Source organism: Mytilus edulis, chromosome 10, assembly GCF_963676685.1.
Source record: "Mytilus edulis chromosome 10, xbMytEdul2.2, whole genome shotgun sequence".
Classification (NCBI taxonomy): Eukaryota; Metazoa; Mollusca; class Bivalvia; order Mytilida; family Mytilidae; genus Mytilus; species Mytilus edulis.
Window position 1 is genome coordinate 82,448,315 of NC_092353.1, and position 27,194 is coordinate 82,475,508.

Genomic DNA, 27,194 nt, shown 5'->3' on the forward strand with positions numbered 1-27,194 from the left:
TTGTATTTTGTGATGTCTTTGGTTCACGCAATTAACATACCGATGGTTTTGTTTTTGATGATGTCTTTTGGTTATACAATTAACATGTACCGATGGTTTTGTATTTGGTGATATTCTTTGGGTTATACAATAACCATGAACCGATAGTTTTGTATATGGTGATGTCTTTGGGTTTTACAATTAACATGTACCGATGGTTTTGTATTTGGCGATATTTTTTGAGATATACAATTAAGATGTACCGATGGTTTTGAATTTGGTGATGTCTTTGGGTTATACAATAACATGTACCGATGGTTTTGTATTTGGTGATTTCTTAGGGTAAGATAAGTGACATGTACCAATGGCTTTTTACTTGGTGTTGTCTTAGGTTTATACAATTATCATGTACCGATGGTTTTGTAATTGGTGATGGTTTTGGGTTTTACAATTTACATGTACCGATGGTTTTGTATTTAGTGATGTCTTGTGTAAAAGAAGTAACATGTTCCTATGGTTTTGTATTTGGTGATGTCTTAGGGATAGAGTAGTAACATGAACCGAAGGTTTTGTATTTGGTGATGTCTTTGGGTTACACAATTAACATATACCGATGGCTTTGTATTACGCGATGTCTTAGTGTATAAGAAAAAACATGTCCTGATACTTTTGTATTTGGTGATGTCTTACGGCAAAAGTAGGAACATATACCGATGGTTTCTTTTAGATTTGATGATGTCTTTCTGTTATACAATTAGTATGTATCGATGGTTTTGTATTTGGTGTTGTCTTTCTGTTTTACAATTAACATATACCGATAGTTTTGTACTTAGTGATGTCTTAGGGTTATACAATTAACATGTACTGATAGTTTTGTATTTGGCGAGTCATTTGTTTATACAATTAACATGTAATGATGGTTTTGTATTTGGTGATGTCAGGGTAAGAACGGTAACATAAACCGATGGCTTTGTTTTTAGTAATGTCTTAGGATTATACAATTATCAATTACCGATGCGTTTGTTTTTGATGATGTCTTTGGGTTATACAATTAACATGTACCGATGGTTTTGTATTTGGTGATGTCTTAGGGTTATACAACTAACATGTACCGATAATTTTGTATTTGGTGATGTCTTAGGGTTATACACTTATTATGTACTGATCGTTTTGTAATTGGCGATGTCTTTGGAACACACAATTAACATGTACCGATGGTTTTGTATTTGGTGATGTCTTTGGTTATACAATTAACATGCATCTGAAAATACCATGACCTTGTTGATAAATATTCTGTATCAACTTTACAAATAATACACGACAGTCTTTTAGTATAGATACTGACGTTGTTTAACATCTTAATTACGTGTTATAGTGTTCTTTTATTGGTCTTTGTAAATTATTACTTCTACTGTTTAGTTTATGTTTGTTAATATCCATTTGACGTGGCTCGATATTTATACATCCCGTCATTGTCTTATTGTGCTATTGTACTTTTTTGTATTCTTGATAATGTGCTTTGTCTATATACATTTTTGCTTTTCTTTGTTGACATATTTGTTTGTTTTATAGCGATTAAGATTATAACACAAAATTGACTGCTGTACCCTTATTTCTGACATTTTGTCCTTTTATGTCTGTGTGTTTTGTTCAAAATCGTTGTCAATATAATGGAACTTGATGCGACTGTCATACAAGTGAGAGATTTAGCTAGCTATAAAATCAGGTTTAATCCACCATTGTCTGCATAAGAAAATGCCTGTACCAAGTCAGGAATATGTCAGTTCTTATCAATTTGTTTGATGTGTTTGAGCTTTTGATTTTGCCATTTTATTAGGAACTTTCCGTTTTAAGTTTTCCTCGGAGTTCGGTGTTTTTGTTATTATACTTGTTTTAATGGTTCTAACAGATGTTTATGATACAATAACATAGATCCTTTACTCAGAATGGGGATTAACGGTTTGTGTTGATGGTTAACTGTTGCATTATACTTCACATTCTATAATATGCATGATAATTGTTCAATAACTTTGAAAAGTTAATTTGAAGTCAGATTTTGTTAAATACGCTCCAGAATTGTTTTTGTGAATGTTCAGATGTTGTGTTGTTTAAAATTGTGATACTTCTATGGTGTAGAATTTGTAAAAATATATAATCAAGGAATATTGTAGGTGACCTGCACAGATAATTTAAGGTAATCTGGATTTTCTAAATGGAGAGGTTTTTCTATATAAGTTTTTTTGACAAGGTAGTAAACTAGAGCAGATAAGACTAACAATATTTTCGAATTGCGACTGAAGAGGAGTAACTTTATCAATCTTTTACTATACATCTTTGATTAGTAGTTCACATTATAATAACTAAAACATTGTACATTGGACAAAAACTTCTGAAAGAGGAATTACATTATACTGTAATGGGTTTATTTCTATGCAACTAAAAAATTGCATTTTTGAATTTTTCTGCAAAGAAGTTTTGATTTTTTCACATGTTTAAGTCAATCAATTGGTTACAAAGATAATGTTTAATATTTATTACCTAAAACAGAACAACGCGATAACTCTCTTACCATGTTTACGGCTATATACATTTCAATCAACACAAAATGTAATGTTGAACCTTTAAACAAAGAGATGTAGCTGTACACTACAAAACATATACTTTCAAAGTCTTTGTAGCAAATAAAATTTCACTATATGCAAATTTGTTTGAAGACTTGACTGATCCTCAATAGAGAGGCTTAAGATACTAGAGGAACATTCAAACTCATTCATTATCGCTGTGTTGCAGACCTATTTGTGGCCTTCGGCTGTTTCCCACCCTTTGGTCGGGTTGTTGTCTCTATGACACATTCCCCATTTCCATTCTCAATTTAATCATAAGCTGAAAGTAAACTGACAACGCCATGGCTAAAAAAGATAAGACCAACAGACAAATAGTGCACATAGAAAACTAAAGACTGAGCAACACGAATTCAAACCAAAACTGGGGGTGATCTCAGGTGCTCCGGAAGGGTGACACCCGTCATGTTGCTCATGTTAGTACAACCCCGGTTATAAGTTTAATTCGGTAGGACACAATCGTGAAAAGAGACGGGATTGCAGTTACGACATTAGGAACATATCCGCTTTCATCTGTGAAACGGATATTCCATAACGGTCAACAAACTCGTGATGGCGTCCGTAAACTGACGAAATGATGATTTCAACTTCACCTCTTGAAACTCTTTGTTTAATAACTCTCTTATGAGCAGCAACCCTCTATCAAGGAAATCATGATAGGAAATATAATCACTGGAATATCGTATCAACTTGTTATAAACAAATTAAGTATGATGATATTGATGGAACAGAAGAGATGATTTTAGAAATTGATAAATCCATCCTTCTCCACTTCGGTATGTACATTTAAAAGAACGACGAAAATCTTTCTTCTTTGTATTAGATACCTTAACCTCAGAACATTCCGTATAGACTTCGATATTAAACCGTGTCGTCAAATGCATGTTACTTAAACAAACACTGTTCAAACAGAGTTATAAAGAAGAACAACTGATATCAACATTCCGTATAGTAATCGATATAAAATAGTATAGTCAAGGCTATGCTACTTACACAAACACTGCTCCAACAGAGTTATAAAGAAGAACGACTGAGATCACCATTCCGTATGGTCACCGATATAAAGCAGTATATTCAAGGGTATGCTACTTACACAAACACTGTGTCTTTGGGTTATGCAATTAACATATACCGATGGTTTTGTATTTGATGATGTCTTTGGTTTGATGAAGATACTAACTAGTTCCGATGGTTTTGTATTTGGTGATGTTTTAGGGTTAATAAAGATAATAATATGTACCGATGATTTTGTATCTGTTGATATCCTAAGGAGTGAACGTTTGACGTATACCCATCGTTTTGTATCTGACGATTTATTGATGGATTTGACTTATCCGTGATTTTAAAAGTTGCATGACGGGTGTCAGATGTTGGATATGTTTTGTTGATGAATTCCCGTACAACATTGTTTTCGTTCGTCCTTCAGGGCCAGGGTGGTGGTTTTATAGCTCAAGCGTTAATTTTTGTACATGTTTTGGTCAGTTTTACTTCGACTTATTCTATTTTGTGAGGAACATTGTTATAATTGCTTCATTCATAGTCGATAGCCAATGACAAACTTTCTAATTGATTGCATACAATTCACAGAAAGATCGTAAAACATAGTGTCCATACTGACCACTGAACCATGATTAGCCACACAAGATAAATCCATTCAACGGCACATTTTAAACACACATGTGGTCAATCAGCACGGCTCTGACCTCGCGGAAAGAGTGCGTTCATTTGATCAAAACCAGTCAGGTTCGCAAGAGCACGTCGGATTGGTGAGACTGGATAACTTTGGGTAGTTTTGTGTTTTTAAAATATTTTCAATGTATGCACTGTAACTTAATGTGTTTTTGTAGACACAACAGTAATTATCTGTTATAGAAAATCAACACAAACATTTTTTATGAGCAATAATTTTCTAAATTATTTGATAGAACGAGTTTTGATAATATTTTGATAAGTAGGTAATTTACTCTAAGTTTGTCACAGGTTGAAAATGGCTTCACCTGCTAGTCTAAATTACTAAAAAGTTAAAAAAAAATAAAATAAAAACAAAAATACCGAACTCCAAGGAATATTCAAATCGGAAAGTCCCTTATCAAATGGTAAAATCAAAAGCTCAAACGCATTAACCGAATGGAAAACATCGGTCATATTCCTGACTTGGTACAGGCATTTCTTTATTTAGAAGATGGGGGGGGGTTGCAGGAGAATTTTGAAAATGTATAACCTGGCTCGGTAAGATTTGAAAATAAATAACTTTGCGCAAGACATGAAGTGTTTATGCCGCACTATCTTCTTTTTTTTTCATTTGCGAGGTCAATTTGCAGATGTTTTTCTGATTTTTTTCATTATTTTGATTGATGTTCTAAAACAAAACAGGTTCGCAAATGTTCCGTTTTGTTCTTAAACGGTCTGAAAAAAATGATGTTGACGTTTTAGAGCTGACATTCAATTAAAAATACGACCATAAACCAGTTAAGCATATAGCATACCTACACGGTGACTGTGTAATTGTATCATAAACATATTTCAGTACCATTAACACGGCCTACTTTAATTTTATAAAACCCAGTATTTTTGAGTTGTCCAATGTAGGTCTAGTACATGTATGATAGTAGGGTTGGTTTATTTATTTTATTTTTAGTGATAATAAAGAACGGTACTTTAAGGTAAACGAAGAACATATCAATGGTTCTGACAGACGTTTATGATACAATACGATTGATCCTTTAATTTGAATGGGGACGGTTTGTGTTGCAGGTGCATTGTTGCATTATATCTCACATTCTATAAAATTCTTGATAATTGTCCAATAACTTTGAAAAGGTAATTTAAAAAGTTAAAATTTTGTAAAGTACGCTCCTCAATTTTGATTTTAAATATTTAAGTTTTGTGTTTGTTTAAGTTTGTGAAACTTCAAAGTGTAGAATATGTAAAAATATATAATCAAGGAATAGTGTAAATGACCTGAACAGATAATTCAATTTACTCTAAATTTTCTCAACGAAGTGGTTTTTCTATATATTTATTTTTTACGAGGTAGTTCACTGGAGTAGATTAGACACGCATTATTATCGAATTGCGAAGAGTAATAAAGTGATCAATATTTTACTATACAACATATAGTTCACATTATAATAACTGAAACATTGGACGAAAACTTCTGAAAGAGGATTTACATTATAATGTAATGAATTTATTTTAAAGCAACTAACAAATTGCATTTTTGAACGGTTACAAAGATAATGTTTAATATTTATTACATAAAAACAAAACCACGCGATAACTCTATTACGGCTATATAAATTTCAATAAACACTAAATGTAATGTTGAACCTTTAAACAAATAGATGTAGCTGTACATTACAAAAAAAAATATTTTCAAAGTCTTTGTAGCAAATACAATTACAAAGCTTTATGCAAATTTATCTCAAGACTGTTACTCAAATGAGAGGCAAAAGATACCAGAGTAACATTCAAACTCATAAGTCGAAAATAAACTGACAACACCATGGCTAAAAAAGAAAAAAAGACCAACAGATAAATAAAAGTGCACACAACATAAAAAACGCAAGATTGAGCAACACGAGCACAACCACAACATTGGGGTGATCTCAGGTGTTCCGGAAGGGTAAGCAGATCCTGCTCCACATGTGGCATCCGTCATGTTGCTCATGTTAGTACAAACCCGGTAATTTGTATAATTCGGTATGACATATTCGGGAAAAGGGGACGGGATTGCAGTTACGACATCAGGAACATATCCTATTTTATCTGTAAAATGAATATTCCATAACAGTCAACCAACTCGTTATGGCGTCAGTAAAACTTGCAAAGGAATGATTTCAAACTTCAACACTTGGAACTTTTAGTTTAATTGCTTTCTTGTGAGCAGCAACCCTCTATCAAGGAAATCATGATCGGAAATACGAGCCCTGGAATATCGTATCAACTGGGAGATATATATTCAAAACTTGTTATTAGCAAATTGTATATGATAATCTTGATGAAACAGAAGAGGTTATTTTAGAAATTGATAAATCCATCCTGCGATATAAAACCGTGTCGTCAAAAGTATGCTACTTACACAACCACTGTTCAAACAGAGTTATTAAGAAGAACGAATGACAACGATATTCCATTCTTACTGTGACATAGTCTTGAAGTTAATCAAAATAAAATGGATTTTTTTTCAATTATAAATTTAATATGATACCAATTACGGGAATCTGTTGTTACGTAATGCTTAACTAGTCCGGAAAATAAACTTTTTAATCCATTATTACTTTCTATAAATCATCATTCAAAATGCTATAAAACGATCTAAGTTTTCAATTTTTAGAGCAGACCTTGAAATAATTATTCTTAAACTTACATCATTTAGCTTAATATTGGAAAATTGTATGTATGCAATACTTAGACCGGTTTTCAAACAGCTTTACATACGCCATCATAAGTTGTTCATGATTTTCATAAAATAAATTTACTGATTAAATATGTCATTTAATGTCATTTTCAGGTACTTGCAGAACAATCAGATTAGTTTAAACATATTTTATTGTTCCAAAAAGAGACAAATGAATTAGACACAAGTTTTTCAACTTAGTAACGTCTTCTCCAAACAATTAGATTATCAGGCTATATGGAAAATCTTTTGAACACTTGACTGCTCTTAAATACTTGTAACTTATTTGAATCCTCCAAGACAAAATTGCTATTATTGCATGTTATCACACATTTTCTGTTATTGCTTTTTTCATGTTACTTATATTTTGTGGAGATATTGATTGAATGCAGATTATTTAATTGCTTTGAAAAAGTTAATTGCAACTGTTTCACAAAGGTTATAAATTAGTGTTACATTAACTCGATGCGAAGTTCACAGTGGACCCTCTCGTACAACGTAAATTATTTTGTATTTTTAAATTTAAAAAATGTGCTGAAGCAGTAAATTTCCTAAAAAGTGTTTTAATTATGACACTCAACAGCTATTTATTAACCGCACTATATGCATATTCATTCAAAGGCTTTACACAGCATCTGCTCGAATAAAGTTAACAGTTAACAGCAATCAACACTCATAAGTTTTATGTCCAACATCATGAATTGGATGACTACCACGACATATCTGTGTCTAAACTTCCATGCGACATGTTTTTTTGCAATCTTAGATCTTTATAAACTAGAATATACAATCGAATATTCGTCGTATCTGTTTTATTACCGATTGTTTACTTTTATTTATAGTGGGATATTTATTGAATCTGAATTAGCACGATTGGTGATAAATGAATATCAGGATACGTTTACTAGCTACTTTTATGTGTCTTTATCAGATTTATATACTTATGATGTATGTGTACACAATTTTGACTGCTAGATCCTCATTTTCCGTTAGTTCTGTTGGAATGAAAAGTCTAACGTTTGATTCCTCTGTCTTTTTGTTGCTTTGACTTGTCTTCTGAAACGATTTATTCTATTGCAATATCCTTCTGCCTTTGCTTATTTTATTTTTTAATATTTTTTTTATCATTCAGAAAGATTTGTGACACATTTTTATCTACTATAATTAAGTATTAGGTTTAAGGTGTGCCATTTCTATATAAAAAAAATATGAAAAACTAGTAAATTTCTAATTAAAAAGACAGCTTCACATCACCTAAATTTTGTTAATGGTGGTTGCCTGTATTGTTTGATGACACGTTAGTTTGCTAGAGCGGAGATTACTAAAATAGTAACAAACTCAGACACCTCCATTCTTAAGAAGAATAACATTAGATATCGTCGGTTAATAATTCATGCTAAATTCCAAGGCTTTGGAATTTTTGTTTATTTTGTTCTATTTTTAGAATTATAAACTCGAATCACTGTTCATGTAAACACATCATAGACACCAGGATTGAACTTTTCTACGCCCGACTCGCGTTTGTCTAAAAAAGACTCATTTTTTATATAGATTAGACCGTTGGTTTTCCCGTCTGAATGGTTTTACACTAATAATGTTGGGGCCCTTTATAGCTTGTTGTTCGGTGTGAGCCAAGGCTCCGTGTTGAAGGCCGTACATTGACCTATAATGGTTTACTTTTATTTATTGTTATTTGGATGAAGAGTTGTCACATAGGCACTCACACCACATCTTCCTATATCTAAGCATCAGTGACACTCGAATAACAAAAGTTAAAAAAAGGCAAAGCAGAGTAGAAAGTTGAAGGACATTGGGAACCAAAAATTCCTAAATATAACATACTGTCAACAATGTCTATGTATTGCAATACAATACTGATTGCTATCGACAACAGAAGTATTATAAACAAAAATGAAATTGTTCATTTGTAACCCTAAAAAGGTAATTTGGAAAAGTTGTTCCTGTTCGCTTAGCGAGAAGGAACAATATTTTCAACAGTATTACTAGCTTAAAAATTTGACACAAGACTACGGGAAATCGTTGTGCAACGTACACTGTATGCGTCAAAAAGTATTAGGTTCTTACGGACAACTACGGTAACTGAAATGACTTTTTGGAATAAATATGCTTTGCCAGCATCCAGTGGTTCATTTTATACAGCCATTTTATGTTGGGTTCATGTTGCTCAGTCTTAAGTTTTATATGTTGTGTTTAATACACTGTTGTTCGTCTATGTATTGTGTATTGTTTATGCCATGGTAGTGTTAGTTTGTTCGACTTTGAGTTTGATAAACCTTTGATATCTTTAGCCTCTCCTTTGCAATTTTCCTTCATATAAAAATAAGTAGATGTGGTATGATTACCAATGAGACAACTTCCCTCCAAAGTTCAAAATGAAGTGGATGTGAGCATTTATAGGCAATTGTACGGTCTTTAACAGTGAAAAAACCCATACCGTATGCTCGGCTATCAAAGGCCCAAACATGTAAAAATAGGAAACAATTCAATTTTGAAAATTAACGGCCCATTGTATATGTATATTATTAAAATTTACGTTCGGACGTAAAACGATTTGAACTAAACTAACTCGAATTAGTTAATGCGAATCAAATTCGAAATACGTGTGAAGGCAGCATTAGAATGTTATTATCGTTTTACGATTTCAATATGCATGTATATGATACTGTAATTTCAAGACGATTTGTTAATTCAAAGACTTTTTTTAATCCACATCAAAATAAAAATAAAATGTTGTATTACTGCGCAATGAATACGTTATCAATCAAGGATCAAAAGACAATTAACAAAAAACATTTGACTCAAATAATATCAACACCGACACCGTTTGTAGGATTTAAAAGGCTTCTGGCTCACTTCAAGTTCTTTTGAACACTTTTTGTTAATCTAACCATCGAATCGAAAAGGAGAAAGTTTAATATATCATGCACATTTTTTATACTTGCGATACTTTCATAGTGCCTGTCTCAAGGCAAGAACTCACCATGAGATATCTTTTGTCATATCGGATTATTTTTCAAGTTAATGACAGATCATTGATAGTTTTGTATAAATTATCAAACTTTTTTGTCACAAAAGTCGTATTTGAGCTTAATATGTTTTAAGCACACATCTTAATCCGTTATGTTTCCCCTCGATGACTTTTGTATTTTTATCTCATTGAGTTTTCTCATTCGACATTTTCAGAAAGTCGTCTTTACCGACATCTAAGCAAAATTCTAACTAAACATAGAGGGATCGTATTGAACCGTCGAAATAATCTGATTTAATATTGATTGGATTTCGCTATTAACTTGTACGAAAAATAATTCCCAAACATTGTAAATGTATTAAAGTTCAAATTTAGATTAATAAAGATACAAAAAGTCATTTTCAGAAAGACACCTAAGCATATTCTGACTTAAAATAGAAGGATGGTATTTAAATATCGAAATCATTTGATCATGTTGATTTAATATTGATTGTATTCCGCTATTAACGTGTACGAAAACAAATTTCAATTCAAATTTAGATTAATGCAGATACAAAGGGTGCTTTAAAATTATGAAATGGTTGATTCTGTGTATTCTATAAAATTATGTATTTTCACAACAAGGTATGCATACTCCCTCGTGTTGAATTATTTACTAAAAACTCTTGCGTATTTACTAAACGGAGGAAATGTTTTAACATATTCAAAGATTCAACACAAATTTCCAGAGATCAGTTTCATTAAGGTCTTACTTGAATGTGAGAGATGCACTTTGTGGTTATTTTGTTTTTCAATGTTTGTGTTGTTCCAACCAGTAAAAGTACTATTTGTCATAATATCTTGATTTCATTTAAATGTGTACCCTCTGTTAATTCCTATGGTAAGTGAATTAAATTAACTGATGGTTTAGTATATGATGATGTCTTAGGGTAAGAAAAGTAACATGTCCTGATGGTTTTGTATTTGGTGTTGTCTTTGGGTTATACAATTAACATATACCAATGGTTTTGTATTTGATGATGTCTTTGTGTTATACAATTAACATGTACCGATGATTTTGTATTTGATGATGTCTTTGGGCTATTCAATTAACATGTACCGATGGCTTAGTATTTGATGATGTCTTAGGGTTATACAATTAACATATACCGATGGCTTTGTATTTGATGATGTCTTAGGGTTATACAATTAACATGTACCGATGATTTTGTATTTGATGATGTCTTTGGGCTATTCAATTAACATGTACCGATGGCTTAGTGTTTGATGATGTCTTAGGGTTATACAATTAATATATACCGATGATTTTGTATTTGATGATGTCTTTGGGCTATTCAATTAACATGTACCGATGGCTTAGTATTTGATGATGTCTTAGGGTTATACAATTAACATATACCGATGGTTTTGTATTTGATGATGTCTTTGTGTTATACAATTAACATGTACCGATGATTTTGTATTTGATGATGTCTTTGGGCTATTCAATAAACATGTACCGATGGCTTAGTATTTGATGATGTCTTAGGGTTATACAATTAACATATACCGATGGTTTTGTATTTGATGATGTCTTAGAGTTATACAATTAACATGTACCGATGATTTTGTATTTGATGATGTCTTTGGGCTATTCAATTAACATGTACCGATGGCTTAGTGTTTGATGATGTCTTAGGGTTATACAATTAATATATACCGATGATTTTGTATTTGATGATGTCTTTGGGTAATACAATTAACATGTACCGATGGTTTTGTATTTGGTGATGTTTTTGGGTTATACAATTAACATATACCGATGGCTTTGTATTTGATAATGTCTAAGTGTTATACAATTAACATGTACCGATGGTTTTGTATTTGGTGATGTCTTTGTGTTATACAATTAACATTTACCGATGATTTTGTATTTGATGAAGTCTTTGGGTTATACAATTAACATATACCGATGGCTTTGTATTTGATAATGTCTAAGTGTTATACAATTAACATGTACCGATGGTTTTGTATTTGGTGATGTCTTTGTGTTATACAATTAACATTTACCGATGATTTTGTATTTGATGAAGTCTTTGGGTTATACAATTAACATATACCGATGGCTTTGTATTTGATGATGTCTTTGGGTAATACAATTAACATGTACCGATGGTTTTGTATTTGATGATGTCTTGGGTTATACAATAAACATGTACCGATGGCTTAGTATTTGATGATGTCTTTGGGTTATACAATTAACATATACCGATGGCTTTGTATTTGATAATGTCTAAGTGTTATACAATTAACATGTACCGATGGTTTTGTATTTGGTGATGTCTTTGTGTTATACAATTAACATTTACCGATGATTTTGTATTTGATGAAGTCTTTGGGTTATACAATTAACATATACCGATGGCTTTGTATTTGATGATGTCTTTGGGTAATACAATTAACATGTACCGATGGTTTTGTATTTGATGATGTCTTGGGTTATACAATTAACATATACCGATGGATTGGTATTTGATGATGTCTTTGGATTATACAATTTACATATACCGATGGCTCTGTATTTGATGATGTCTTTGGGTTATACAATTAACATGTACCGATGATTTTGTATTTGGTGATGTCGTTGGGTTATACAATTAACATGTACCGATGGTTTTGTATTTGGTGATGTCTTAGGGTAAGAGAAGTAACATGTACCGATGATTTGGTATTTGGTGATGTTTTAGGATTATACAATTAACATGTACCGATGATTTTGTATTTGTGATGTCTTTGGGTCATACAATTAACATGTACCGATAATTTTGTATTTGGTGATGTACTTGGGTTATACAGTTAACATGTACCGATGGTTTTGTATTTGGTGATGCCTTTTGGTTATACAATTAACATGTACCGATGGTTTTGTATTTGGTGATGTCTTTGGGTTTTACAATTAACATGTACCGATGGTTTTGTATCTGGTGATGTCTTATACAATTAACATGTACCGATGGTTTTGTATTTGGTGATGTCTTAGGGTAAGAGAAGTAACATGTACCGATGATTTTGTATTTGGTGATGTTTTAGGATTATACAATTAACATGTACCGATGATTTTGTATTTGTGATGTCTTTGGGTTATACAATTAACATGTACCGATGATTTTGTATTTGGTGATGTACTTGGGTTATACAGTTAACATGTACCGACGGTTTTGTATTTGGTGATGTCTTTGGGTTATACAATTAACATGTACCGTTGGTTTTGTATTTGGTGATGTCTTTGGGTTATAAAATTAACATGTACTGATGGTTTTGTATTTGGTGATGTCTTAGGGTTGATAAAGATAATAATATGTACCGATGATTTTGTATCTGTGGATATCCTAAGGAGTGAACGTTTAACTTATACCCATCGTTTTGTATTTTGCGATTTATTGATGGATTTGACTTATCCGTGATTTTGTAAAGTAACATGACGGGTGCTAGATGTTGGAAATGTTTTGTTGATGAATTTCCGTACAACATTGTTTTCTTTTCTCCTTCAGTCTTAGGGTGGTGGGTCGTATAGCTCAAGCTTTAATTTTTTGACATGTTTTGGTCAGTTTCGCTTCGACTTACGCGTTTAGAACTTCTATTTGGCAATGTTGTGAGGAACATTGGTAATATTACTTCATTCATAGTAGATCGCCATTGACAAACTTTCTAATCGATTGCATACAATTCACAGAAAGATCGTAAAACATAGTGTCCATACTGACCACTGAACCATGGTAAGCCACACAAGACAAATGCATTCAACGGCACATGTTAAACACACATGTGGTCAATCATCACGGCTCGGACCTCGCGGAAAGAGCGCGTTTATCAGATCAAAACCAGTCGCGTTCTTAAGGGCCCGTCGGATTGGTGAGACTGGATAACTTGTGGTAGTTATGTGTCTTTCAAATATTTTCAATGTATGCACTTTAACTTAACGTGTTTTTGTAGACACACCAGTAATGATCTGTAATAGAAAATCAACACACGCATTCTTTATGAACAATAATTTTCAAAATTATTTGATAGAACGAGTTTTGATTAGATTTTGATAAGTAAGTAATTTATTCTAAGTCTGTGACAGGTTGAAAATGTCTTCACCTGCTTTTCTAAATGACTTAAAAAGTTAAAACACAAAAACGAAAATACCAAACTCCAAAGAAAATTCAAATCGGAAAGTCTCTTATCAAATGGCAAAATCAAAGCTTAAACACGTCAAACGAATGGATTACAACTGTCATATTACTGATTTGGCACAGTCATTTCCTTATGAATTTGGTATTGCATCTGAAGTTTACAATTTTTTAGAAATAAAAGATAAGGACGTTGAGATTGGTGATATTGAATTTACAAGAAAGCCTTAAGGAGACGTTACACGATTTTTTTTGGATTAAATTAATGAATATTATTCTATAAAACATGTTTCTTCATTTTTTATTAAATTTCTATTTCAAAAAGAAATGGTGTTCATCATATGATTCTTTATCAACTAGATAGTTGTAAATTATTATATTCGATGTTCAATATAAGAATGTAAAAGCTTTATTATTCACATTTTCGTATCATTTCCTTGTTTACTTTTTATGCTCTTTATACAAAAATTATGTGTGTGTGGTGGTGGTGGTGGTGGGTAAATTAATGAGACTGACAAACAGTTTGTTTTGATAGGCTAATAGTCTAAAAGTAAGTCAGTAAATTGCATGTACTAGTATTGATTTTGAATTTTAAAAAATGTCAACAATAAGGGTATGTAGCAAAACAGAGTTTTGCCCCGCCACTGTTAGAAGGAACGGAGGGAAAAGGGGGTGGGGCAGTAATTGCCGTTCATCCAAGCTTAAAAACCAGTTTTGGTATTTTTTCTATTATAAATTCTGAGCTTTATGTCTAACAATTTCTTATGAAATTATAGACTTGCATGCATACAGGAATATTACTTTTCCATCTCAAGTCAATTAAAAAAAAATACATCTGAAAAAACATTTTTATATCTGCATATTCTTAAAAGCAATTAAAAATTAGGTCTATATACAGGTTGTTTATTAGTTATCAGAAATGGTTGGGTATTTAATCGGTGGTGCATATGGTATTGTACGACCGTACTTCAGGTATTCATTAAACAACAGGTAGTTTTATCTGTATAACTGTAACAATAATATACTCCTACCTCACATGTGCCCTCAACAAAACCTACACCAATGATGTTACTGTAGTACACAAAGTCAGAATATATGACGTAATATTGCGTAATAACTATGTCTTATCGATCACCCATGTGACTTGACACCTGAAGTTGACAACTTCAAACGAGACTTGAAATTGCGAAATTCAATCACCTGTACCGCACACCTGTGACCTATGATGAACTCATGGCATGGCACCCGAGACCCCAACTCTGGTTTCTTTGGGAAAGTTGGCGGAACAAAGTGTTGTTTGAGGTTGTTAAAAAGTCCCAGTATTACACGTTCTATGTCTGCATGTCATTCGAAAAACAGATAATATCGTGTCACTATTCTTTTTAATTATATTGTTGAATCCATGGGCATCACACATAATCATTGCTTGTCACTTTCATGCGTTTTGTTGGATAAAAATCGAAACTAAATGTGCGTTGTACCTTTATGCCAATATGAATAATAGGAACTTGCGACGTAGTAGCCTCGTTCTGAGTGACTTCTGGGATGGAAATCTGCATCTTAGACAGGTCGATAAATCGTTGCATTGAAAAGCATATTTTACAAAATATTTGTCATTTATATTGCTATCGATGTATTTTGGGAGAAAGTAATGTATATATAAACATTTTGAAACAAAAATTGAAAATCGTGTCAGGTCACCTTTAAGACAATATGAAATATTCGCAATTGTGATATTGCACTGTATCTTTTTGGAACAAAATCATTAATTAAGAAGAGATGACAGAATTTGTATTGATATTGAGAGCAAACCTTGCATAATTGGGATAGCATTATTAATCTGTTGCTATAAATTAGAACATCTTTGATTAGAAGTCCACATTACTGGAACAGTAAAATCTTTGCACCTTGCACTACTTCAATTTGACCTTCTTGTTTTTTTCCCAAATCTAACTTATACTTGCAAAAATGAGACAAAAGTTTATCGAACGTTACACTATCATATCTATGTTTTTTGGTGTTTTTTTTTGTATGTTTATACTTGTAAAATGGACTTGTGTGGTGTTATTACGTGCTATATATTTTGTTTTTGCTTGACCCATATATGTGTAATTTTCAAATAAACGTATTAATGTATACCGATAAAATTATGATTCTGATCGAGTTAAAACAGACATTATAAAACTAAATTCATATTGTTTTCATTCAAGCTCTAAAATGGTATACCAGTGGCGGATCCAGGGGGAGGGTTCCGGGGGTCGGAACCCCCCTTTTTTAGACGATCAATGCATTTGAATGGGGACATATAGTTGCCCCCCCCCTCCTTTGTCCTGGGTTGGGAACTCCCCTTTTTCAAATGGCTGGATCTGCCACTGTATACACATTTGAAGAAGTTGCTAATTACTGAATGAGAAAGACAAACTATTTTTAAATAATTATTACTTTAAGTAGTTTAATCAAAACATTGGGCGATATGAAATAAGTGTTTCGTTATCGTGTTTAGAAGATCCGAAATAAAATATCCAAACACTGATATCGACCCTGCATGTTAGTATCATATTTATAATAATTTGTAATCATACAGTAAAGCTCTTTGAATACCAGAATTTGGAAAATTTTATTGAAGACCTTTGATATGTAATTTTTACATAAACCATTGATTTTCTTTTTTAAGTCAATGTGTTTGCATTAATGAAATTATATATCTTATGCACATCTACAATTCAAAAATGTTATTTTGAAGGTACCTGTACAACGATCAAATTACAAAAGAAAATCTTTCGTTGTTTCACGGTTCCATGATTTTATAAAACTAATGTTGCCTCATGTATTGCTAGTTTGCTGTCGCAATGATTTAGTTTTGTTCTATTGAGTTTTTTTTCTTTGAAAAGTTTCTACCTAGATTTATAAATTTGGTATTACATGTAAAGTGTACCATTTTCAAGAATTTAAAAATCTAGACGTTGCGATCTATTTTATTGATTTGTTAGAATAACTTTCGGTAATATGGGTTGTTTCAATGGTAAGGTTATTCTGTATCAGTTATCTAATAAGGATAAGATATTTAAGTACTGCAGATCTTCTTGAAATATGTACCACACCTTGCTTTTAGGAATAGAATTATTGATCTGAGGCTACACATTTGCACTATTTTATAAGTAGTACATTTTTTTCATTACAATAAAGATTTGATTCTCTGACAACATTGTTAAATTATTGATCGTCCTGTGTTACTGGTTGGCTTTTGCAATGATTTTAATGATCTTTTTCAATAACAGTTGCAATTTTCTCCAAAAGATCTATAAATTTGTCATGTTTGTGTCAATTTTATTTGGTATTGCATATACTAGTTATCAAAGTCACCAGTATTATAGTCTAATACGCCAGACGCGCGTTTCGTCTACAAAAAACTCATCAGTGACGCTCAGATCAAAACAGTTATAAAGCCAAACAAGTACAAAGTTAAAGAGCATTGAAGACCCGAAATTCCAAAAAAGTTGTGCTAAATACGGCTACGGTAATCTATTCCTGGGATAAGAAAATCCTTAGTTTTTTTCGAAAAATTTAAAGTTTTGTCAACATGAAATTTATTAAAATGACCATATAATTGATATTCATGTCAACGCTGAAGTGCTGACAACTGGGCTGGTGATACCATCGGGGACGAAACGTCCATCATCAGTGGCATATCAAGTGTACAACTAAAAAAAATGTAAATATGAACATTCATTTTTTTGTTATTGGAGTACTGATATAACTTAAAGGGATTTTGGCAGTGGAGAGGTTGCTCGGTATTCTTTTATGACAAGCTAGTTTACATAAGCAGTGATGACGAAATTCTTAACAAATACGGAATATTATTATCGGTTTGATGCTATCCATTTGTGCATTTTATTAGCATGACATATTTTCAGACCAGAAAATCTTTGAATTTTGGACTACTTTAAATTGAATTGCTTGTATTTAGTCCAAAAATAAAAACAAAGATCAATAAAGCAACAGAATATTTATAGTTATTTATAATTTTCTTTTTGCACTTTTTCTAAACATAAGTAAATTTTGATTTAACTTTTTACTGTATTTAATATTAAAATTTTAAATATTCAATAAGACATTTATTAGTAATGTCATTCACACTCTGACTTTTAAAATGCCCATTTAATTAGGTGTGTGAATTTCTTCTTAATGAAAATGTGAGGTAATGTGGTATATAGGGTAGAAAAATCAAAACTTTGAACCGATTCAAAATCACCAATATAAGCATGCAATTTATCAAGTACTTCCAAAGAGTTCTTGACACTCCAAAAGTAATTAATTCCGCTATTTTCGAAGGCCTTATTTGAACAATTTATTATCAGATTTTTAATTGTACAGAGTGTGCTGGTAAGAAGAATAGACAATTTAGTAGTGGAACAATGGCTTGAAGACGAAATAAATTTATATTTGTAAGGTGTTTTGTGTAGCTTCGGAAGCCAGTACATAGTTGGGACTTTCATTGTATTTGGCTCTGCTTGTAAAGAAACTCTGCTTGTAAAGAAACTATTTCGACTAATATAACTTATGCAGCGAAAGTTGCATTCATTAAATAATAAGATAAAGGGACATTCAAGACAGTGAATTAAATTCTGATGTATGAGGCTAGATATCTGTATAATTATGTAATAAGGACTCCAAATCATTAAATTGACAGGAGTTGGATATAACCAAAATTAAACACCAACATTATTTAAACCTTAACTATGCACCTCCTCATCTCTTAATCTTTACAATAAGAATTTTGTTTTTTACTTTTTATATTGGTTCCGATTAGAAAATAAATAGATTTCAATTAGTTAAGAAGATTTCGAATGAAAACTTGCCTTCTCGCAATTATCAGAGAAATACTTCTTGATAAATGTTCGAAGAAACAGAAACCACTCACTTGTATGTCAATAAGTAAACTCACAAAAATACTAACTCCGAGGTAAATTCAAAAACGGAAGGTCCCTAATCAAATGGAAAATGAAAGGCTAAAACACATCAAACGAATGGACAACAATTGTCATATTCCTGACTTTGTACAGGCATTTTCTAATGTAGAAAATGGTGGATTAAACATAGCTTTCAAGCTAGCTTAAGTTCTCACGTGTATGACAGTCGCATAAAAATCTATTATATATTGATAAAAGGGCATATATTCAAAGCCTATTGGCAAAGTTCAAGGATACGAATAAAAAAACTATCATTGAACAATAACAAAATGACGAGATGTATCAATACAGAGCCACGTCAAAAACAGACTAAACAGTAAAAGTGATGTTTGAAAGACAAATGAGTGAATAATAATATAACACGTTATTTAGACGATAAACAATGTCAGTACCAAGAATCTATTCTTTAAAACCATCGTGTATAATTTGTGAAGTTCATACAGAATGTTTTTCAACAAGCTCATGGTGCCTTCCTATGAACTTTTTTAGAAAAGAGGACGAGACGTTCATTGATATACCCCTAGTTCATCAACTTTCTGCTCTGACACTGGTGACATTTTACAAAGTCTGAGTAGTTGCTGCATGCACTTGAATACCGAATTCGTTGGGAAATGTATATGCGATATGCACGTGAAGTTGGTATATTGCTACAAAGGTGGGGGAAATTGATAATTTCAAAATTTAAATCGTCTCATCTGTCATAGTTTCTGGCACTGAGATGACCGTGTATGTCATATTCGAGGTATACGTCTACAAATGAGGCGGAAGAAGCCGTGTCTGTTGTTTCTTTAATTTCTAGTTTGGGGGATATATTAATGGAACCCAATCAGAAAAGCTAGGATTGTTAATGGAAAGAACATCATCAATATATCTGAAAATGAAAGTAAATGAGGTGCTTTTTTATTCTCTTGTTTTTGACATTTGTCTTAAAGAACTACGATTCATATGAAAATAAAAAGAGGTCGACAAGGAGAGGCACACAGTTTGTTCCCATAGGAATGCCGACAACTTGTTGAAAAATTCTACCTCCAAATTCAACAAATATGTTGTCAATTAGAAACTCCAGCATACGGATCACTTGTTCCTCTGTGTAGCATAATTTACCTTTTTGTTCACTTTTTAATATATACGCCGTTTGGTATTCCAAAGTAATAAATTTATCTGACCCTTAACAATGACCAAAACCGACATCGATTAGCAAGACATAAAAGGTCATGAAATGGAAATGTACTATAGTTGGTAAAAAAAAAACAGAAATGCAAAATACCATCACTGCATTAATGATTTTTTTGGGTTCATTTGAAAAAAAAATCTTAACGGAATTGAAAAAAATGACCGATTGTCTTTGCCAATATCCTTTTTGACATGCTTTTGTTTTAATTCAAACTAGCCAAAACATATTGCCATTTTTATTTTGACATGATTAAATATGGGTATCCCTCCTTGTTGTCAGAAGATCCCACATAAAGTCTACCAACACAAGTTTCGCGATAGCTGTTGTGAAATATGGCCAATAAGACATGTAAGATAATTATCTAAGTTCATATATGCATAAGTACTATTTATTGTATCACAAACTTCTGTGAGTATGTATGCAATGTATTAACAATTTTCAAGCATTTCTACATCTGCCCAGTTGACTTATATTTTGACTTCAAGATGTTTGTATTTCTGAATAAGGAAAATAATAGGAGAAATAAATTTCAAAAAATTTCCACATTGGCTGGCAATCTTTTTCGGGAATTAACGGCTCTTCAATACTTGTAAGTAAACAGATATATGAAATAAAGATTTGTCGCCATATGTTGTTGGTTTACTGTTTTAGTATATCACAAATATCTTTTTATACATTTGTTCGGGTAAAATAAGATTTTATGATTGTAATTAGTAACGGCATTTGTCTTTTTTTGAAACCATTTCACAGCAATAATATAATATCATTACATTCGGTATTTCCTTAACGGTTTACCATTTTTAAGATATCAGAACGTTTAGATATTTGTAAATGAATTGATCAGGTAACTACACTTTTTTCATATTACCGACTTATTGAGGAGTTCATATATTTTCGACAGGTTACCTACTCTGTGGTAGGACATCCTGGTACCAAGTCAAGTTAGAGCAACAGTAATCAGTAAAATCAAGCTTTCAATTGCAACAATTTTTTGGTTGAAATTAACTGCTTCATATTTTCTTTACACGACAAAATCATCGGAAAACTGTATATTTCCCCCCAAATTACATCGATTATGTGTTTGATTTTACTTATTTTGGTAGCTCCTACTTGACAGGGTACCAGGATGTCTTACAACAGAAAAGGTAACCTGTCGAAAAATTATATAATCTGGAGTAAAACGTCGGTAATATAAAAATAGTCTATTGAGTGGTTTGAATTGTTTTATTTATTCTGTCCTGTATCTTCCAACTGGAATAAGGAGGACCAAATTGTTATAAAATTGAGACTAGTCATACCATAATAGACGCCACCTACGATTTGGCAATTTGCAATATTGATAAGGACCAAATATTTTACTTTGGACTTTCTTCTATTTTGTTTTTTTTGGGGGGTGGGGGGGTGGGGGGGGGGGGGGGGGGGCGGTCGGGTTTATGAACTTGATTCGATGATAATATATGTATCAACCTATATTGATTTACTAGTATAACGATCAATTATATTTTTAAACAGTACACAGTTTGATAAAAAATTGTAGATTAATACTCTAGAATGAGGAGAGAAAATCATTTTATACCAATATTACTTCCCCAAAATGAAATGTAGGTCTGCCAAACTGGAATCGATTTAACTACTGTAAAGCAACGATTTGATTAATAAGACTACTGCTTTTGTATTCAAATTCATCATTAGAAAAAAATTGTAATTTCATATTTTGATTTTTTAGAGCCGAGTTTAAAGTTTAAATATCCCTTTAATTTAGTCATTAAACATGTTAAAGCTATATCATAACTATATGTAGTTATTTAAATCAAACCATATATTAGTATATACATGTATGCAACTAAGATTTCATTTTAATGATGTCAAGAGTCATTCCAAAAAACTTCTCAGTAAATAGTTTAATTTTTTAAAGTATTTCATGTATGATAGTTAATGTTCTGACTTTTCAGCTTTTGATTTTTTTTTCTTTTAAAAACAATGCATTACATTATTTGCATTCTCAATATAGCCTAACTTGTCCGATTTTCTTAGATGGTCCTGTATCATTCTCATAACCGATTGTTAACAACATTAATGTTGATCGTTGTTTCAATCACTGCTAGATTAAAACGAACAAAGAACTTCCAATACATTTGTCATTCTTGTCTCCTATAACATTGCTCTACCCCCTTACTTCGTTATCATTTCCAAACAAAAAAGAAAAAAAACGAACTAGATTTATATTTTTGAAGTGATCAGACATTTGAAAGTTTTCTGAATTCTGTTTATCTTTTAGTTTATCAGATTTTAGTATTATCGACAAGATATAAAATAATATATAAAACATATCAACAAATCTTGCTATCTATATTTCTGGATATTTCATACCAATGATATTAACCCTATGATACAATAAGTCCATGCATTTGAAAAGTCCTTGTATGTTTACAAAGTTCATAATTGGTATCGTTTTGCTCTAAATATACCACAAAAACCAGGATTAGATGCTGCAGATTTTGAAACTTATGATCAACCATATAGCAAAATTGAATATTCCATAAAGATGAAGTTTAAACAGATAACACATGAAATTTACACAAATCAGGTCTTCTGTAAACTTTCTTTTATTATAGACAGTTCAAAGTTATTTCGTAATAGCCAAAAAAAAACGAGATAAAACTACATGATAACTTATGAAAGAGTTGCACAATAAATCTCTAAATTTCGATTGAGTGACGTTAGCCTAGAAGTAAAACAGAAAGATATCAAAATAAACTTTGAAACCAAAGGTAATATAAAATTTGTATTAACCTTGATCATGAGTACCATTTTTTCTAGCTGGAAAAATTAAGTCAACATCTTAATCTGTTGTTTTAAAAATGATAATATAAAACCTGCTTAAGGTGGCTCGGCCCTTTACCAATGCGCATATTTTAACGCATGTTTCTTACGACGAGTGCCTTGGAAACGGTCGCTTTAAGGGGTCTTCTCAAAAATAGCTTTGACGACCTTGGAACACGGGCGTGTATGAAAGCACCCTTGACGATGTAAACACGTGAGGCTAAACGTTCTTCAAAACAGGAAATGCGAACATTCAGAAATTCAGTGCTTTCTTCATTTTTCGCATAAAAGTCTAAAAGGAGAAAAATATACATGATTTAAGCATAACATTTAAAAAAAAAAAGAATATATAATTACTGACAAAGTCACATGCATGACGTTGACGGTATTTGGTGCCGCTTCGCTCCCAAAACGCATTCTCATCTTACACGGTCGCCTCTTGGGTCTGTTCGTACCATATTTTGAATTCACTTAAATGCCAGTTGAATTAAATGATGTCTTGGATATTTATTTTTGAAAATTTTTTGCCAATGACGCAATGATTAACTGTAAACAAATGATAGCGATGTAAACAACTTCATGTCATCGTACAGCTTTCAAAATACAGGTAAACTTGTGACCCGTATCAGAGACATATATGTGTATATATGTCTCTGCCCATATAGTATGGTTTAAAACATCGGGGCGGGTTTGTTATCATGATATAATCCGTTTGTCGTTTTATAACAGTTTGTTTCTGTCATAAATATATTTAAAACTTGAAATATCTGTATTTCCAAGTATTTTTAGGAGTTTATTCCCGAGTATGCGATATATTTTTCCACTGCAAAATTTTGATAATTATAGTTATACCAAAATAAATTTGAACATGCCAATTTTCTAACAAACTTAATACTTAACATTTTCATTTAAAGATTTGTTTACCTGCACGAAAATCATCTGATAATTTTTCTCGTATCACAATTCCATGATTTCCGAACCAGGAACCCATCACTGTCAACAGTAACCGGGACTGGCCTAGTATTCCGACCTTATATATCGGTCTATCATGATATAATTCCTAAATACTGCATGCTTTGCGGAGAACCGCAAAATTTTTGGTTTCACCATGTCGGGATTTTGCTAGAACATACACCCGCAGCACGCCGGGCAGTCTCAAACACTACTAAAGACTTTATATATATAAAAAAATCTATACTACTACATTTGTACTAGGTTCAGGAAAAGTTTGGATTGTAATTTAAAAACTACGCCCTGTATACACAAGAACGCTATATTAGCCGGTGATGTTGGTAAACTTTAACTTCAATCTTAATTTTTGAAATGCTTTGTTATACCCCACTTACGATAGTAGAAGGGCATTATGTTTTCTGGTCTGTGCGTCCGTTCGTTCGTTCGTCCGTCTGTGCATCCGTTTGTGCGTCCGTTCGCTTCAGGTTAAAGTTTTTGGTCAAGGTAGTTTTTGATGAAGTTGAAGTCCAATCAACTTCAAACTTAATACACATGTTCCCTTTGATATGATCTTTCTAATTTTAATGCCAAATTATAGTTTTGACCCCAATTTCATGGTCCATTGAACATAGAAAATGATATTGGGAAATTCAGGTTAAAGTTTTTGGTCAAGGTAGTTTTTGATGAAGTTAAAGTTACATCAACTTGAAACTTAGTACACATGTTCCCTATGATATGATATTTCTAATTTTTATTCCAAATTAAAGTTTTTACCCAATTTCACGGTCCACTGAACATAGAAAATGATAGTGCGAGTGGGGCATCCGTGTACTATGGACACATTCTTGTTAAAAGGTAAGCTAATAAGGAAAGTTCTTGATTAAAACAAATGATCACAAATATAGTTGAGTGATGTCAATGCGGCAACAAATGTAAATGACAATTTTGTTTGTGAACACTGATTTGATCTTACCGTGGCAAAGAAATGCATAACTAATCATCGATCTATGCGTGATGATAAAAGGAGATAATGTTTTTTTTATTTATAATATTGAATTTTAAATATGAACTTTGGTGGATAGTTGTTTCATTGGCAATCATACCACATCTGCTTATTTTCATATCGTATGGTTAACATAGAAATATGACTAATGTTTGACTATGTGGTATATTAGTTTATAGTAATTGTTGAAGTCCGTACGGGGACATAATTGTTATCTTTTATGTAAATTGGTCTCTTGTGAAGAGTTGCCTCATAAACAATGATACCCCATCTTCCTATTTTTATACCCTACGCAAGGAAGTGGTGCAGGGTATAACATTTTCGGCCCGTCCGTCCGCCCATCAGCCAGTCTATCAGTCCTGTTTCTTGTCATCACAACTCCTCTGAAACCGCCCAACAAAATTTCATGAAACCTTTTTAGATAATAAGGACATACTATGCAGATGTGCATATCGACAGGAAATTATGATTCAAACTATTTCTAGAAGTTATGCCCCTTTGAACTTATTTGCTTCAATATACTACTGCAAGTTTGTCATCGCATCTCCTCTCAAACCGCACAAGAGAATTTCATAAAACCTTTTTAGATAATAAGGACATACCATGTAGATGTGCATATCGACAGGAAATTACGAATTATTTTTCTAGGAGTTATGCCCCTTTGAACTTATTTGCTGCAATATACTACTGCAAACAGCTTGTCATCGAAACTCCTCTGAAACCACACAACAGAATTTCATGAAACTTTGTAGATAATAAGGAAATACTATGTAGATGTGCATATCGACAGGAAATTATCGTGATTTAATTTTTTTTTCTTATTCCATTTTTTTTTCTTAGTTATTTTATTTCTCTAGTGGCAATGTGGGGACTGACTGCAAAAGCGGGGCTGGCTTCAATTATTTGCAATATAATCCACCTATGCGCCCCCACCCTATGTCGGACTCTGTAACAATCATCCCATCAACCAAATATTTTAAAACATATTTAGAATTCAAGAAACAGACAAGTCCATGAAAATGAGGTTAAGTTCAGATAAACCCTGCAAGACAATCATATTTGTTATTCATTTATTATTTTGTACATACATCACCCATTAGTTTTCTCATTTTAAATGTTTTAAATTGTTCATTTGTCAGTTCGAGACCTTTAAAGCCAACTATGCAGAATATGTTTTACTCATTGTTGAAGTCCATATGGTGACCTACAGGTATAGTTATTTCTGTGTTATTTGGTCTCTTGTGTCTCATTTACAATCATATCACATCCTCTCATTTGAAATTTTATAAATACATTTAATAATCATTTTATACACCAAATACGGTATACATGAAGATGACCTATTGATTACACAAATTGACAATATTGACTACTACTTGTACCTTTTAGTATTTATTATTTTTGAGTATATGTCCGACATGCTGACGACGGACAGTCAATGGTATACCATAATATGTCCTGAAAACTGGTGTAAAAAAAAGGCTCAACTAAATCAAATTTTTGAAACGTGATTGATTTTATTCCTCTAATATCTATGAGATCAAATTTATAAAACATCTATTGATATAATTAATTTCAATGTACTAGTATACATGTAATAATTGTTGCCATTTATACATCATGTACATGTACAATCATTACCTGATCAGCTCTATATTTTCTTTATTTTTATTCTCCTTCACTGTTTTTTTTTATAAGAGTAGACTCATATATATGATCTGTATTCATCATTGGGACAGGTAGCTATATATATAGGTGAAGTAGGTCCTTTTGATTTGATTTTTTTAAAGGATTTTGACAGCACTAAAGCATATACATGTAGTTCCAATTTATAGTTGATCTTAGCTCATTAAGTGGATTGTGGCAACATATATTGCATATATACAGGTAGAATATTGTTCTTAAGTTTCAGCACTTTACGCATAGTTTCTGGTTGCAAGATTAGAATATGATACTGGCTTCTCATGAAATTCTGTCAGTACTTTGCCAATAGTTTCCAAGTAAAGTTGAACATTCCAAGCTCACTGCTTCCATTTGCAATGTACATGTACAAATGTACTTGCAGCCTGAAATTAAATATCAGAGTAATTCTGTCAGAAAATCAACAATTATTGACATTCAAAAGCATATA

General features: G+C 32.0%; 1 protein-coding gene across 1 annotated transcript in view; it reads left to right on the forward strand.

Annotated features, from left to right (window-relative positions):
- The first annotated feature begins 20,771 nt into the window (after positions 1–20,771).
- Positions 20,772–27,194, forward strand: part of LOC139492126 (uncharacterized) — a 73,145-nt gene continuing 66,722 nt past the window's right edge. Inside the window, exon 1 of the mRNA XM_071280264.1 lies at positions 20,772–20,875. Within this exon, the coding sequence (XP_071136365.1) occupies positions 20,772–20,875 (104 nt within the window). The remainder of the gene's footprint in view (positions 20,876–27,194) is intronic.